The sequence below is a fragment of the Phalacrocorax aristotelis genome, chromosome 1 (assembly GCF_949628215.1).
Source record: "Phalacrocorax aristotelis chromosome 1, bGulAri2.1, whole genome shotgun sequence".
NCBI lineage: Eukaryota > Metazoa > Chordata > Aves > Suliformes > Phalacrocoracidae > Phalacrocorax > Phalacrocorax aristotelis.
Genome location: NC_134276.1, coordinates 135,011,291 through 135,025,346, shown reverse-complemented (window position 1 = coordinate 135,025,346; position 14,056 = coordinate 135,011,291). Strand labels below are relative to the sequence as shown.

At 38.9% G+C, this 14,056-nt stretch overlaps 1 protein-coding gene across 2 annotated transcripts in view; it reads right to left on the bottom strand.

Moving 5' to 3' along the window:
* RIMKLB (ribosomal modification protein rimK like family member B) overlaps positions 1–14,056 on the bottom strand; it is a 53,053-nt gene that overhangs the window by 25,854 nt on the left and 13,143 nt on the right. For both annotated transcript variants that reach the window (XM_075110503.1, XM_075110494.1), the window contains exon 3: positions 13,283–13,503. In XM_075110503.1, the coding sequence (XP_074966604.1) occupies positions 13,283–13,457 (175 nt within the window). In that variant the 5' untranslated portion in view covers positions 13,458–13,503. The remainder of the gene's footprint in view (positions 1–13,282; positions 13,504–14,056) is intronic.

The window sequence follows — 14,056 nt, the reverse complement described above, 5'->3', positions numbered from 1 at the left end:
TAAGAAAAAATGTAGCTCGCCCTGTGGGACTGCTCCTCCTCCAGGAACAGAAGGTCCAATACTTCATGTCGATATCTAAAAGTAATATATTAATTTTTTACATATATATGAAGAAGTTCTTAACCATGAAAAACAGCCTGCAAGGCACCTCATAAAATATGAAATACGAAGTCTGGAAGCAGTGCTGTCAGAAGAACCCAAACAAAAAGAATTCCAGGGATGGAATTAGCCGCTTTCCAATGCAGTTGAGAAGTACAATAACAATGGGGACTCAACTACTTACATATTCATGAAACAAGTATGAGGGAGAACAAGGCACAAGCACAACCTCTCCAGGTACAGGTATTTAGACAGGCAAAATAATTCCTCAGTCTCACTGACAAGATACATACGTATCTTGTATGTAAATATATCCATGGACTACTATTCAAAGACAGACTATTGGGTTACCCAAGTAACTGCTTACCATTGCACCACTCCTGTGTTTGCCTACATCTGCATTTTCCAAAGCCTGGCTAGTAAACAGCATTGATGCATCCAACATAGTCCCAGTGTGACTGCACATACATTATTTACAAAGAATGCGTGTATACAACATTACATTAAAAAGCTACATTAAGAGAAAACTATTGAAGCCATGAAGTGAAGCACATAAAGGTTAGAAAAAGCCACAACTAAGGATACGTCTGTAGCATTGATCTGCTACTCTACCCACATACTGTCTTCAATTACACGAACAAACATTATTTTTCCCTACAGCATTTATCTAACATGCACAAGAGGTACAGCACTCACTTAATGAGCAGCTACTCAGCACTGTAATTTCTTTTATATTGTTCGGTGTATAGTCCATGGATTGGTGTACCAAAATCCTTACTTGAAATGCATCACTAGTAATTTCTTCTCAAATTTTATTTATTGTGCATCACAGTAACACCTAAGTGCTTCACAATTGTAATTTATTTTGTCAACATCACAAGAAGCCAGTAAGTATTCTACTGATTTCCCATACTGGGAAGGGAAAGCCAGAAATTAAGTGTTAAAGAAGGAATTCTAGATGCTACATTTGGGAGACCTTGATTTCTCAGTTGCTGATGCTGCTCTGATTCATTTTATTGGTGGATGCAAGTATTCAGCACTTTCACAAAGCCGATCCTAGTATCCAAAGTTTGGGCACCCAGAAAGTGTAAAAACATACAATTAAAAGCAATTTCTGAACAGTCCCATTTAAATCACTAGACTATCACTTTTCTTCCAGCAATGTTCTGATGCAATTGTCACAAATTCCTGTAGCCACAAAGAAGGCATCCTAAAACTGTCCTCTCCTTGCTGTGCTATACGTTACGTTTCCAGAGCAGAACACCATGTACTTTAAGGAGGCTGATGAAAAAGTAGCATGCGATCCAGTAATTTAAAACGTAGCATTTGAAAACCAATACACAATAAAGGACTCAAAAAATGCAAATTTGGTTTTGTTTTCTGACTTCTGGGTATTTGCTGTTGCTACTTGTATTTTTTTTTATCTTTATATTTGCAGATAATAAAAAGCAAACTTCATCATTTGGCATTTAAGTAACACAGGCACAACACTGGTGGAATAGCACACCAGGGTTAGACCAGTTTCTCTACTATACAGACCTCTGACACTTGAACTGACAGCTAAGTATCAGCAGCACTGGGTCAGCAGCCTCTATGTGGACTAGCACTTAAAGTGAATGGGCTCCATTTTTAGTAAATATTTGTGTAACCAACTGGCAGAGGAATGTTTCTCTGCAGAAGAAAAGCTCTGGAAGGTCTGGTTCCACTCCAGGCACTGGAGGTCAGCAACTATTGCATACAACTTGCTTTGCCCCAGTTTCTCATTCCCCACTCACCCCCGCATAGGATTCATCCCCTTAGATGTAACGCTTGTGCTTCCAGTTCCTTTCTGTCCCACCTTCATTCCATTGTCCTTATTTTTCCTGTTAATTGCCAAACCACAGCTCTTTCCTACTGCCAAGTATCTGCTTCACCTGTGATTTTCGATAGCACTCTAAACATCCAGTTTCCTTCCGTCTCCAAACTTGTTTTCCATTTGAGGCTCCTTGCTCAGTTTGCATCTCTTCCCAAGGATGTTTCAACACACAGCCCATGTTCCCACTGGTTTCCAGCTCCAAATTCCTTCTTGAGGGAGGCAATTTCTTATGTAGCAAGAGTTTCACTGCAATCACCTCCTATTACCATTTCTTGTTTCAGCACACTTGCAAAGTACACTGCCTTCACACCAAATTTTTCCCCACTGACACCACAGTCCCCAGTCCCAAACCAATTTCACTCTTCTTGCCCCCACTACATCTGAATGGAGTGATTTACTCCATTCAGGCCTTTGTGTCAGTGAGAGGAGGTATAACCAACACAAAAGAAAATCTCCATTTTAAATTATGTGCTCAGACCAAACTGTAGCCCATCCCAGAGCAGACAAGGCCACACCACCAGAAGTTCTTCTCTTGCATAATACAGGGTATGTTTCAATTGTTTTACCTGTGAAGCTTAAGCCTCTAAGATGCTTAACAGACTATTTTTTGAAAGGGTAATAATTTGGGACAAATATATGTCTACTTCCACAGGAATAACAAGCAAAAGCCACTTCAGCCAAATTGAGTTCCTGTTCCAAGCTAGTTCTTCCAAAAACATCCTTAAAATTTTAGAGAAAAATACAAAAAATACTCTTTTTTTACCCTGTGTCCTCCTTCCACTGAATCACTTTGCAGAAAATTTCCAAAATTCCCTCAAAAAGACATTTAAGACTTAATGACTGGGGGTGTATATTTATAAGGAAGGGCAAATTAGAAGCAATAAAAAAAAAAATCTGTTTTATAATGCAAAGTCTTGGCCCATTACAATGTTAAGATGGGTGATATGAGACCCATCCACAATTTCAAAAAACACCCCATACAATGTTTCATCAGATACAGTATGTCACTTAAGAACAGAATCGATACTAAAACCAAGACTTCCTTGCCCAAACTAAGCAAAGTACCAGTTCTGTACCAGTCTCACCTGCATGGCCAACAGATGAAACCATGTTTTTGTTGTTTCAGACATGAGAAAGAAAGCAAGCAATATGCTCTTTTTACTGGAAAGCAGGGAAGAAAGCATTACTGATTAGGACATCTCATCCATTTACCATCTTGAGTGTCTGAAATTATACTTTTAAATAAATCCTGGCTTTCACAGGAAGTAAACATAATGTCAGTACATTAGCAATTTCAGCAGTTAGGTCACCCATTCAGATGTCAAAGCATAAAATGAGCAAATTAAGTTGAAATACTGGTCTTAGTACAAGTTAGCTAGCAATTTAGCAAGTTGCTAGCAATCTAGTCATAGCCATAAATCAAGTCATCTACATACTGTGGTGCCTTAGACAAGTCCCTTAACTTTCCTATATATTTTTTCTGCCTTGGTAAACACAGCAAACCATTGCACTCATACTACAAGTATATTACAAAGGATTTAATCTGTGTTTTTAAGAAGTACTAAAATTTTCAGATTAATACTTTGGCACTACTGAGTAAAAAAGTTAAATAACTGGAAGAAAAAAAATCTGTGATCTCAATCTCCAAAAACTGTCTACTACTGATAGGTCAGACTTGTCTGTACTGAAACAACATATACATTTATGTTCATTCATGATATATGGTACTGTCACTTCATAAAATACTGTTTGAACAAATAGGCCCAATATAGTAAAAACAGACTAACAAAAACACTAAAGGCCATGATTCCCTTGAGTGACAAATTCAATTCATTCTAATTTATTTAAGTAATGTTTTGACCAAAAATTACATCCTCAGATGATTCTCAATTGGGTGGTCTAAGCAGCTTCAAAAGCTAATGGAAAAACAAAGTCAGTAATTTTTATTGGGGTGGGGGAAAGCAGGAGCATCAATTCATTAATTCAAGACCTTCACAGTACTATTTGGAGCATAAAAAGAAACTTGGAAGAAGCAGCTTGACTTGTCACACTAGTTTCACAAAGGGATTTAGGCACTTTTCACAGTAAGTATTTGTTGGTGGTGGAGATATTATTTTACCTTGTCATTCAAGGACAGTTACTTGGATGTGGAATCCAAATATTGACACAGTCATTAGGCTATACAGTCTTGCTAAGCTGGTCTCCCTCTGTTCATATCACCTGTTTTGTGTTACATAAAGCGAATATCTACCAGGTTAGAAGATTAAAATGCTACTTCTCTAAGGTCAGGGCATAAACCTGGGAAGATATACACTCATATTGCATTACTTTCACCACCTAAGAGAGAAGTTGTAAGAGAAGGCTCTTACACCCTGGCAAATGCTCCTAGCTCCAGATTCTATATGCTGCCAGCTCTTCTCTCCATGTGATTGATCAATAAACTCCTGAGAAGGCTCAGTGGATACTGGCAAGTGTAATGTGCTTGTGAAGCTCTGGGAAGAATGTGGAAAGTGACCACACCTGCAGCAAAGCAAGCTGACCTTATACTATTACAAAGGGGACCACAGGGCAGCTTTTTAGATGAAAGAGTTACAACAGTTAATGGGATTGGCTGACTCAGTCGTGTTGTTGACTGGTTGTTGTAAAGTCTGTCCAGGAGAGCAGCAAGAGCATGAACGTCTTCCAGAGATACCTAGATCAGCACAGGGGAGCGTATATACGGCTCAGCCCAACCTAGAGTATAAAAACTGAATGACTACCCAAAGAGCTTTTAAGAGAGCAATAGGTTTGCGCTGGCTTAAACTCCCTTACGCCTTCCCAGTGACCGGGGATGCCCAGTGTTGTGATGGTGAGCGTATCAGACAGACCTGTAATGAGAACCACATTTGTACTGTGATCCAGCAGCTGTCTATGCTACTTACTTATTTCTATTCCTGAACTACTTCTCAAACAATAGTTTTATATTCCGAACAACTAAGGGGAACACTTACACAACTTTTTACAAACAACTTCCTCTTCTGCCCTTGCAAAAACTTAAAACTGAAAGAAAATCCCCCCACCAGAAGTTCCACAGCATTGTACCAATGCTACAAGACTACAGACTAGATACCAAGAGGACACTTTCAAATCAAGTTCTTAGAACTCAGGGGAGGTATTTATTGATCTTCTGACTGCTGTTTCCCTACCAGATCTAATTCTTCTTTAGACAGAAACTGTCAAGAAACAGGATTTGATAACATGGATTTTGAGCATATTATTTCAGTGTTATTGTATTACAACTATTAGTGTAAACAAAATCATCTGCCCTATTTACTGTGTCAGTGCATCCCACCCCGCTTTCTCAGCTAAAACATCCAGGAGCGAACACTGGTGTCTTTTTACCTCACTCCTTGTCAAAATGGATCAAATCATTAGCCTGCCTCTTCCGATATCTGTTCTTCCACTATGCTAGTACTGGGCATGTTCAGTTCTCCAGTACTTCCATCTGTATCATGCAACATCATGTGTATGAAACAGAACTTTCTTCATGTTAAGCACACAGTGCAAGTATGCCATTGGATTACTTTTTCACTTTAGCTTAGAAAGGAGCACATTCCTCTCCCCTCTCTTTCATGAATATATATTCCCAGGGTCTGGAAGCCACATTCTTCACTGGTACAATTTCACTGAAAGGAGGGAAAAAAAAAAAAGGGGGGGTGGGGGGGTAGAACAAACCACAGAAGCGTGTCCTCTCAGGAAAAGAAAAAAAAAAAAATCCACATTTTACTCACAGCTGTGTTGAGTAACAAGCACAGCAAAGCAAGATAGTCCCCAGTTCAATAGTTGCACTATATGGAAGTACAGACCAAGAAAACCTTTCTGTATGATAGTAAAAGCCTTGTATTAGTTAAAGCAGTTAAGCAGTTAAGTGTAATTCTAGCAGGGTTTCTCTGACATGAGCAGAACACCTTTGTTCTCAGGTATTCTGCTCATGATGTCAGAGCACATATAACACATTCTGCTTACCAAAGCTTCCTTAAACTTTTGACAATTACAAAAGCATTTTACAACTCCATCACACTTTTAATCCTAAAATGGATTAGACGTTTAAACAGATACTGAAATCATATAAATTCTTCTATTTGAAGAACAATCATTAAAAGGACACCACCACAGATTTTTGTGACACTGGAAATGTTAATTATTCACAATACAAGGAAATAAAAAATGAGTTATAGTTTCATTAGTGACACCTCTTTTTTTTTTTGGTTCTCTCTTTCATTCCAGTCTCTTCATGCAGCAAAGGGCAGATATAAAAGGAAAGTGTAATTCTTGAAACCAGTATTTCGCCACATTTTATAGACAGAATTTACAAGAAAAGAAAATAAAGGGCCTTGTCCACGGCCACTGGCATACCTAGAAGGCTGTATCAGTTAAAACACAGGTCTGCACACTGGAAGATCCATCTCAACACTGAAAAAAGTTCAGTAGTACCAGCCTCTCATATTCACAGTCACTGAGGATCAATGAACTGGCCATCATTCACAAATAGTATCAACTATACTTGGAGAAAAGGTGGAGAAAACTGAAGCTACTGTCATTGCTTAAAGAACAGGTAATAGAGTACTTCTCTGATCATAAATCTGGTAAAGCAAGCATAGCTGTCAGTTTCATATGGTAAATTTTTCACATCAATACTTGTGGTATCTCCTGATCTCTCACACCCCAACATACACACACTTTGCCCTCCTGATTTAAGTGCTGGAGCATACTACTGTTTGTGCAGTCATGCTCTTACCTGCCTTGGAGAACTGATGCAGCATTAAGAAACACCCTCCACCAAGGAGAAGCTGATTTGGTTTAAGACTACACCAGGATGTAGACCTGGTTCACAACAGAACTGCTCAGACAATTGTGCCAGCATAACTTGCTTAGGTGACAGAGCACTGGAGCAGGGATTGTCAGGAAAGTGACACAGAAACCCCCAGCCAGGTAAAGACTGTCTTGTGAAATGTTAGGCTAATTTTCATTTCTTGACTGTAATGTATGGAAATACCTCTTTCATCTTACTTCTGTCTTTTTTACATTGTTTTTCCTCCAGACGGCCATTCTTAAGTATTCTTACAATTAAAAATTTGGCAATGCTTTCTGGCATGTTCAGATATGATGACACACATGTATGTTCAAGATGATGTGCTCTACAAGTCTGATTTTCCTAGCTCACTGTTCCAGAACACTTGCAAATGAAAAACTTCAGCAGAAACATTCCTACCTTTCTACATTGCAAAGGTAGCTTGGACTGAGCCCATATCTACCACTGATGACATACTGACATTTACTGAAGAAACAGAACGATTTTGAGATTATCAACTTCATTGTTAGCCTTTGTTATTTAGCATCAGCTTGAGATAATAGGCAATCATTCACGGAAGAACAGAAATCCTGGACAGTAAGGAATAAAACTGCATGGACACTCAGGGTCACAGAGTATAAATCCTTTCTTCCTACATGCATCATAAGAAAGTTGTGTTTGGTGTCACAGTTCTGAAAGAAAACAGTTCTCCCCTAAAATATGTGCCAGCTATTGAAATAAGCTGTTATTAAAAAAATGCTGGTTTTACTACTAGAGATGTGTTTATCTTGGGTATCTAATGCTAGGGTGGTCACATAGTCACCCACCTCTAAACATAGCTACCATTCCAGAATCCCCTCTACGTAGTCCAGAACTGCCTACTAGTAATGTCTAACCACCTTCCAAGTCCTTTGTACACAATGCAGTTTCTTCTCCAGCTCTCACTATTGAGTTACAAACCAATTTCCCAACTCTGCAGAGGAAGCAATGGCTGCTCTGGCTGTTGTTAGTAGCAGGAATCAGGCCAACTCTGCAGTGCTCAACAAGGCACCTTGCCAAGGCTACTTGCCTCTGCTTCATCACTCCCAGAGCCATTGCTGCACACCACAGGAAAAGCTCTTACAGTAAGGTGCACTGCTGGACTTAACAAGTGCCAGGGGACTGCTGAAACAGTCAGCAGGAAGAGGCAGCAATTATGTTCCCTATTGTGTGACAGTCTTTAGGTGACTTAAAGATGATTCAAAAATATTGAGTTTTGATATGGCAACTGTTTCATAGACGTGAAAGCCTTCCCTTATCATGGACCTAGGTGATAGAGTGCTTTTCTTACCATTACACTGAAAACACAGGAATTTGTTATCCAACCTCACACTTTTTTCCCCAGCTTTCTATACTTCACAGAAATCTTCCAACTATCCTGATTCCTCCATGTTTGTTTCCAATGCTATCTAACCCAGGGTGGGGGTGGTAATCAAAGATCATGACTATTTGTTATTAGATCAGACCAAATTAGAAATGAAGGACAGATCATATAAAACAAAATCAGATTTTGCAAGGTTAAAGACTTAAACAAAATAGTGATGAATACTACAAATTTCAGGCCCACACAGGAAACCCAGATGCCTACATCAGCACACCAGCAACCTTTACCAAGTTAAAAGAATCTATCTTCTAAATACTTCCTCTGCAGAAGAGATTAAGACAGCAGGTCGGCTCCCAGATGTCATCCATCTGATGTAAGAAAAGCCAGCTGACAATGCACAAAGTATTACTGTTTAACAACAGATGACTATTATGACCTTTTTATTCCTCACCTAGGCTAATCGCTTGCTTTTACATTCCCAAAGGAAAAGCTCACACTTTGTTTTATGCTTTAGGACACTCCAATTCCACTCACTCCAGCATCTTTCAGAATCAAAAGTATACAAAAACAACTTTCCTTAAAACTATTTTCCTTCACAGGACAGTATCTAAAGACATGGAGATTCCAAAAACCTATAATAAAAGAATTGCCAAGTGCTGGCTGAGTTCTCTCCAACTTCTGCTATTCTGGTAGCAAAGAATTTTAATGACGATATTCTTGTATACAATTTTAATGAAGTAAATATCCACACTTCCCTAGCACATTCTTCACCAATGAACAGTTCTTGAACTGTGTTTCCTTACAGGTAAAACGTGTAGTCTGTGGGGAAGGTTACTGCTAAATCCTAGACACGAGTAAGAAGAAAAAGAGTGCTCTATCCAGAAAGAAGAGACAACCAATTAATTATCTTTTGTCTCTTGTCCACTAAGACTTATAGCATGCTTATTCCCTACAGGCTTCCCCCACCTCCACCCCCATCCCACCCCGCACACTCCTGCTCACAAGCTTTATTTGTCTAGTTTCAAACTCCCCAAGTCAGTTATATCGCTGCAGTAGCAAACTTGGACAAATAGTTTATAATTACATATTTTTAACAGGACTCACTGTTAAGACTTCAGATGTGTGTCTGAAAAAGTCATGCAGAGTTCTGTTAAATTACATGCTCTATATTTCAAATGAATATAGGAATTGCCAAACTAGATTAGGCAACTAGCCATTTAGTTTTGTAATCCAGTGCTTTCCTTGCAGCAGTAAATACCAGATGCTTCAAAGAAACACACACACAAAAAAAACCCCTAAAGCTGACACTATCAAGAACCCCAACCATTAGAAAATTCCTCTGTTTTAAAGTATGCCTTGAAGCTACAACTAAATCAACATAAATACAAGCCATTCCCTAAAAAAGCAATCCCATTCTCTCCTGCCCTGGTGTACTAGAGCTAGCAATTGTGTGACCACAAAATGGGTTGATGCAGCAAACTATTCCAACAGAAAACTCTTAATTATTTGGGCAGAGTTAGTGTTCCTTTGGATTAGCCAGCCCAACTCACACAAGCAGCATATCCTGCAAACGAGCAGAGACTTTGGTCACCTTTTTTTGAATTAGATTAGCTTAACTACAACACGGAAAGCAAGCCATGAAAGACATGAAGTCCTCATTCAAGGCAAGCAGCCACAGCAGAAGGGGGAAAGGGACAAGAGGAACACAGCTGCTCCATTCTACAGCATATCTGCACTAGACTGATTTAGCTTCAAGAATTTAACTCTTAAGAAACTTAGGCTACAGTCACACCATAGTTTGAGCCAGTTTAAATCAGAACAGCTGCGCTATCACCCTCCATTTTTTTCCATACATACATTCCTGTCCGTTTCTGTGCACCAGTGTTGTGCACGTCTGATTCAGTAACCATTTCAACAGGTTCAGCCCACCAAAGAAGTAGAAAAATATTCACTGTTTTATGCAGATAGACTTTTCCACTTATTTTAACTCAGTTTCTGCCTTGGAGATCTACAAAGTACTACTGCCAGCATGCAAAGGAAACAGGAATGCATGGCTCAGGTAAGCAGGCACTTACTTAAATAAGGCATAAACCATAGTTATTTTCAAAAACTATTTGTTGAACTTAAACTATTTCCAAAACAGTTTAAACACAGATTAGTTTAAGAGTTTCCTTCTAAACTTAAAGGAAAATCTTTAGTTCTATGTCTCTTGACTTGCATTTACAATCATTTTTTGGACTCATGCTACGTTGAGGCACATAACATTGATCTTGAGCTGCATGCATGTTCATCATGTGGCCAGTAATACAAGGGCTGTGGGGGGGTGCTTGGGATGCTGGGTCATCCCAAGTTTCAGCTGCAGAAGAAAAGGAACCAGCAGCTGGGGCTACACTGTTGGTTTGCGGGGAACTCCAGCCCCGTAGTACAGCAGAGTAATGCTCCAAGGAGTCGCTACTGTTGTGTCCGCTGACTGAAACAGCCCTACCTCTCCCCTCCCTGTGGCCCCATCAGGTACAGGGCAAATCTTATCACCCTCTGACATACATAGATTTTGTCAGAGTCTCAGCATCACAGAAGTTTTCCACATCTGTCTTTGGCTCTGGGCTTCAGTGATCATGTGCTCTACTGTCAAGGTATACACTATGTAATTGGTAGAAGTGTCCATTTTCAATTTTGGTACGTATCTCACTGTTCTGCTCAATTTTCTTAAGTTTAGAAGTGTCTTTTCCACTCTACCTCTGTGAGGTAAATCATTTCAAGCTTTTTAATGTCCTATGCTGAATTTTTGACCTCTGAAGTCTTCAGCCACGTTCCTGACAGTCAGGAAGTCCACATAGTACTATCCCTGATTATATCATCTACAGAAATACCACACTTTTAAAGTTTTAAATAACATCCCATCCTTTTCAACTTGACTTTGTAAAGTTAACAAGCTCTAATCACAATCTGTATTGAGTATGTGAAAACCTAACTACTACTTCCTCCAACACCATGTACTACAGTCAGAGTTTGAGCCCTGTATTGCTAAGCTTTCAACACAAATAATGGTAGAAGTGGAAGCAAAAGCAGGTTATTATCCACCGAAGACACGTTCTCTTCATCAACTCTTCTATGTTGTACAAAATTTTACTCAACCTGGACCCCTCGCACACCAGTAGATAACAAAAAGGTACAGAATGCATTACCTCCTGGATTTTGTTCCAGGACACCTTCTCCTAGGCCAAATGAGAACTTTAACAAGGAAAATGAAACACAAAACTTTTGCTTCTGTCCTCCACCAGCAATTTGTATTAAAATATGTGGGCTAGCACTAGAAAAAAGAAAACTGGAAAGTTAAGAGATATTTTTCATCTCTCTCCAACAGAAATAATTGTTTGATAGAAGACAATTCCCACACATACCCTCCCAAAAACACACACCTTGCCACAATTAGCCAGTCCAGATGATTTATAAGGAAATTTCTATCTCACTCCTTTCCAAAGGTCACTTATTCACATAAGTTTGAATGAACACTTTGTATGAAAATGATATCTGGTTTTTGCATTTTCTTTCTATTCATTGCCTTAATTTTAGTCTTTCTTGTACTACACATTCCTCAGTATTAGTTTTCCAACTTGCATACTTTATCTTTTTTTCTTGCAATAGAGGAAGCATTAGGAGACATTAAATGGAAGAGAGCAGAAAGGCCCACAATTCATGATTTGCCATATTTAACTCCCCAAAGACAGGCAGAAGACAGGAAAGAAGAAAACATCACCAAGACACAAAAACAATACTGAAATGCTGAAGGACCAGTTATGCATCTTAGAGACTACAGCTACAGTCCAGAATGGCTGCCTTTACAGAACACGTTGTCCAAAGGACAGCATGCTCAGAGCAATAAGATGTTCAGGCTTCCTGACAATAAGTGCCTTCATTTGAAGACATCCTACAGATTTTCAAGTCTCTGATAAAAATCATAGACACCTCGGAATAAAAGACAAAGTAAGCAAATAAAAGTTTACTAATTCCAGAATCAAAAAGCCTGTTTTTCCCCATGCATTTGTTTTATGCTTGATTGATACATGGTAGAGTAAGGTACAAATTCCAACCAAAGTTCTTCCTCAGAGCCAGTTTTAAGATATCCCTCCTACAGAGATTCCCCAATAAGGAACAAGGTGTAAGATCCCATGGCAGCCTCTTCCTTAGGGCTTAGGGTACTTTTATATTTTCTTCCCACACATAATTATTCTAATACAACTTTCAGAAATGCAATTCTTCCCTGGATCTCCAGTGATTTTTTTTAACTGATACATGGGGAGGAGAAATGGAAGAGATAAAGGTACAAAACAACACTGCAGTCTCCTTCCTTTAGGAAATCCAAATTAAAAAGTTAAAAAAATGTAATAGTGTTATATAGCTTGACATTGGTGGTATTAATCTTCTTCCTACAACATAAGCTTACTATCTACAGAATCATTTTACTTAACATTTCTAAGGAAAAAAAAAAGCCAATAGGAAAACAGAACAGAAATCTTAGAGTTTAGTTTAAAACAGTGTAAGTTGTAGTAATAGTTCAAATTATTCTGATGCGCATACTTTGTTTTTCAGCCCTGTTCTTTTTTGGCATATATGTAACTACACATGCATACAGCAGCATGCTTTAGTTATGTCACATTACTACCTCTAGCTCCATAATAATTTGTACTATCCATTGAAAATTCCTTTTAGTTTATTTCAAATGTGTTTGCTGTCTTGGAGTCAGAACACAAACAGAAGAAACAAGTCCCCTGAAACTCTTTAAATGTGACCCATAAACTTCAAGTACCTATGCAAAAATCAAACTTTGTATTTTCTTCTTAATTCAGAGGTCCTATAGGCCTTATCCTGGAATCAATAAACTAAAGGAACCGTCCTCTCTGTTCTACAGAAGAAAGGCCAAAGTAGTTCTAATGCAAATTAGCAAAGTTAACAATTAAATTTGATTACCACACTATATGCTAAAGAACATGGTATCATGTACATCTACGTGATTTAGATGATGTATGGTAGTCTGGCACACATGGAATTCATTATTAAAGAGTACAGATGCTCCATTTTACAGTCTTTTCCCAAGTACCCTTTCAGCACATTCCCAGCCTTAGCTCACGCTCACCAAGATTTCCATCCTCAATGGTCAGCACCACTTCATCCATCACCAAGGCCCGGAAATCTAGCTCCTCTTCACAGCACTTGGCCTTCAGTGCTCTCAAGATCTCCTGCTGAGGGTAATCTTCTCTGATGCGACGGTCTGTTAAGAACCACAGCCTGGGAGCAACTGAACTGCACATCTTGGACTTGTCTTGCAGCCTTCAAAGTTTCCTTTCAATGGAACTTCTAGATGGTAGAGAAGATGAGACTCTGTTAGAGTGCATAGGCTCCTATCTTCATGTTCCTCACTGTACCAAGTCCTACTCCCCCTGCACAAGCAAGTCCTTTTCAATGGAGTGCAACTTCCAACCTCCAAGTAGAAAAAAATGTCTATGCCTAATCTGCAACAGAAGTAACAACAACAGAAACAAATCCACTTATATTAAATGGAATGTAAATGCTAAAAATCAGAGGACTCGGTCTTCATCCTAGTGTCATCCACAAGAAGTACACACTTCACATAACTACTGGTAGTAGCAATCCCCTTTCTTGACAGTACTAAGAGGCATGCCAAACACTGAAAACATTTCAAATGGCCATGTCTGAAGGCCAGAATTTCAACTTCACCATTAGAGTAAATCCTTACAATTGGGAATAACTCAGTCCCTCTCCTAGGTACTGCTAAAACACTAGTGACAGACTTGATGTATCCCTTTCCACCATATATGGAAGACAACAGAATGTGCCAAATTCTTTATGTTAAAAAAGCAGTCCAGGAGAAAGGAAGAAATCCATTAAA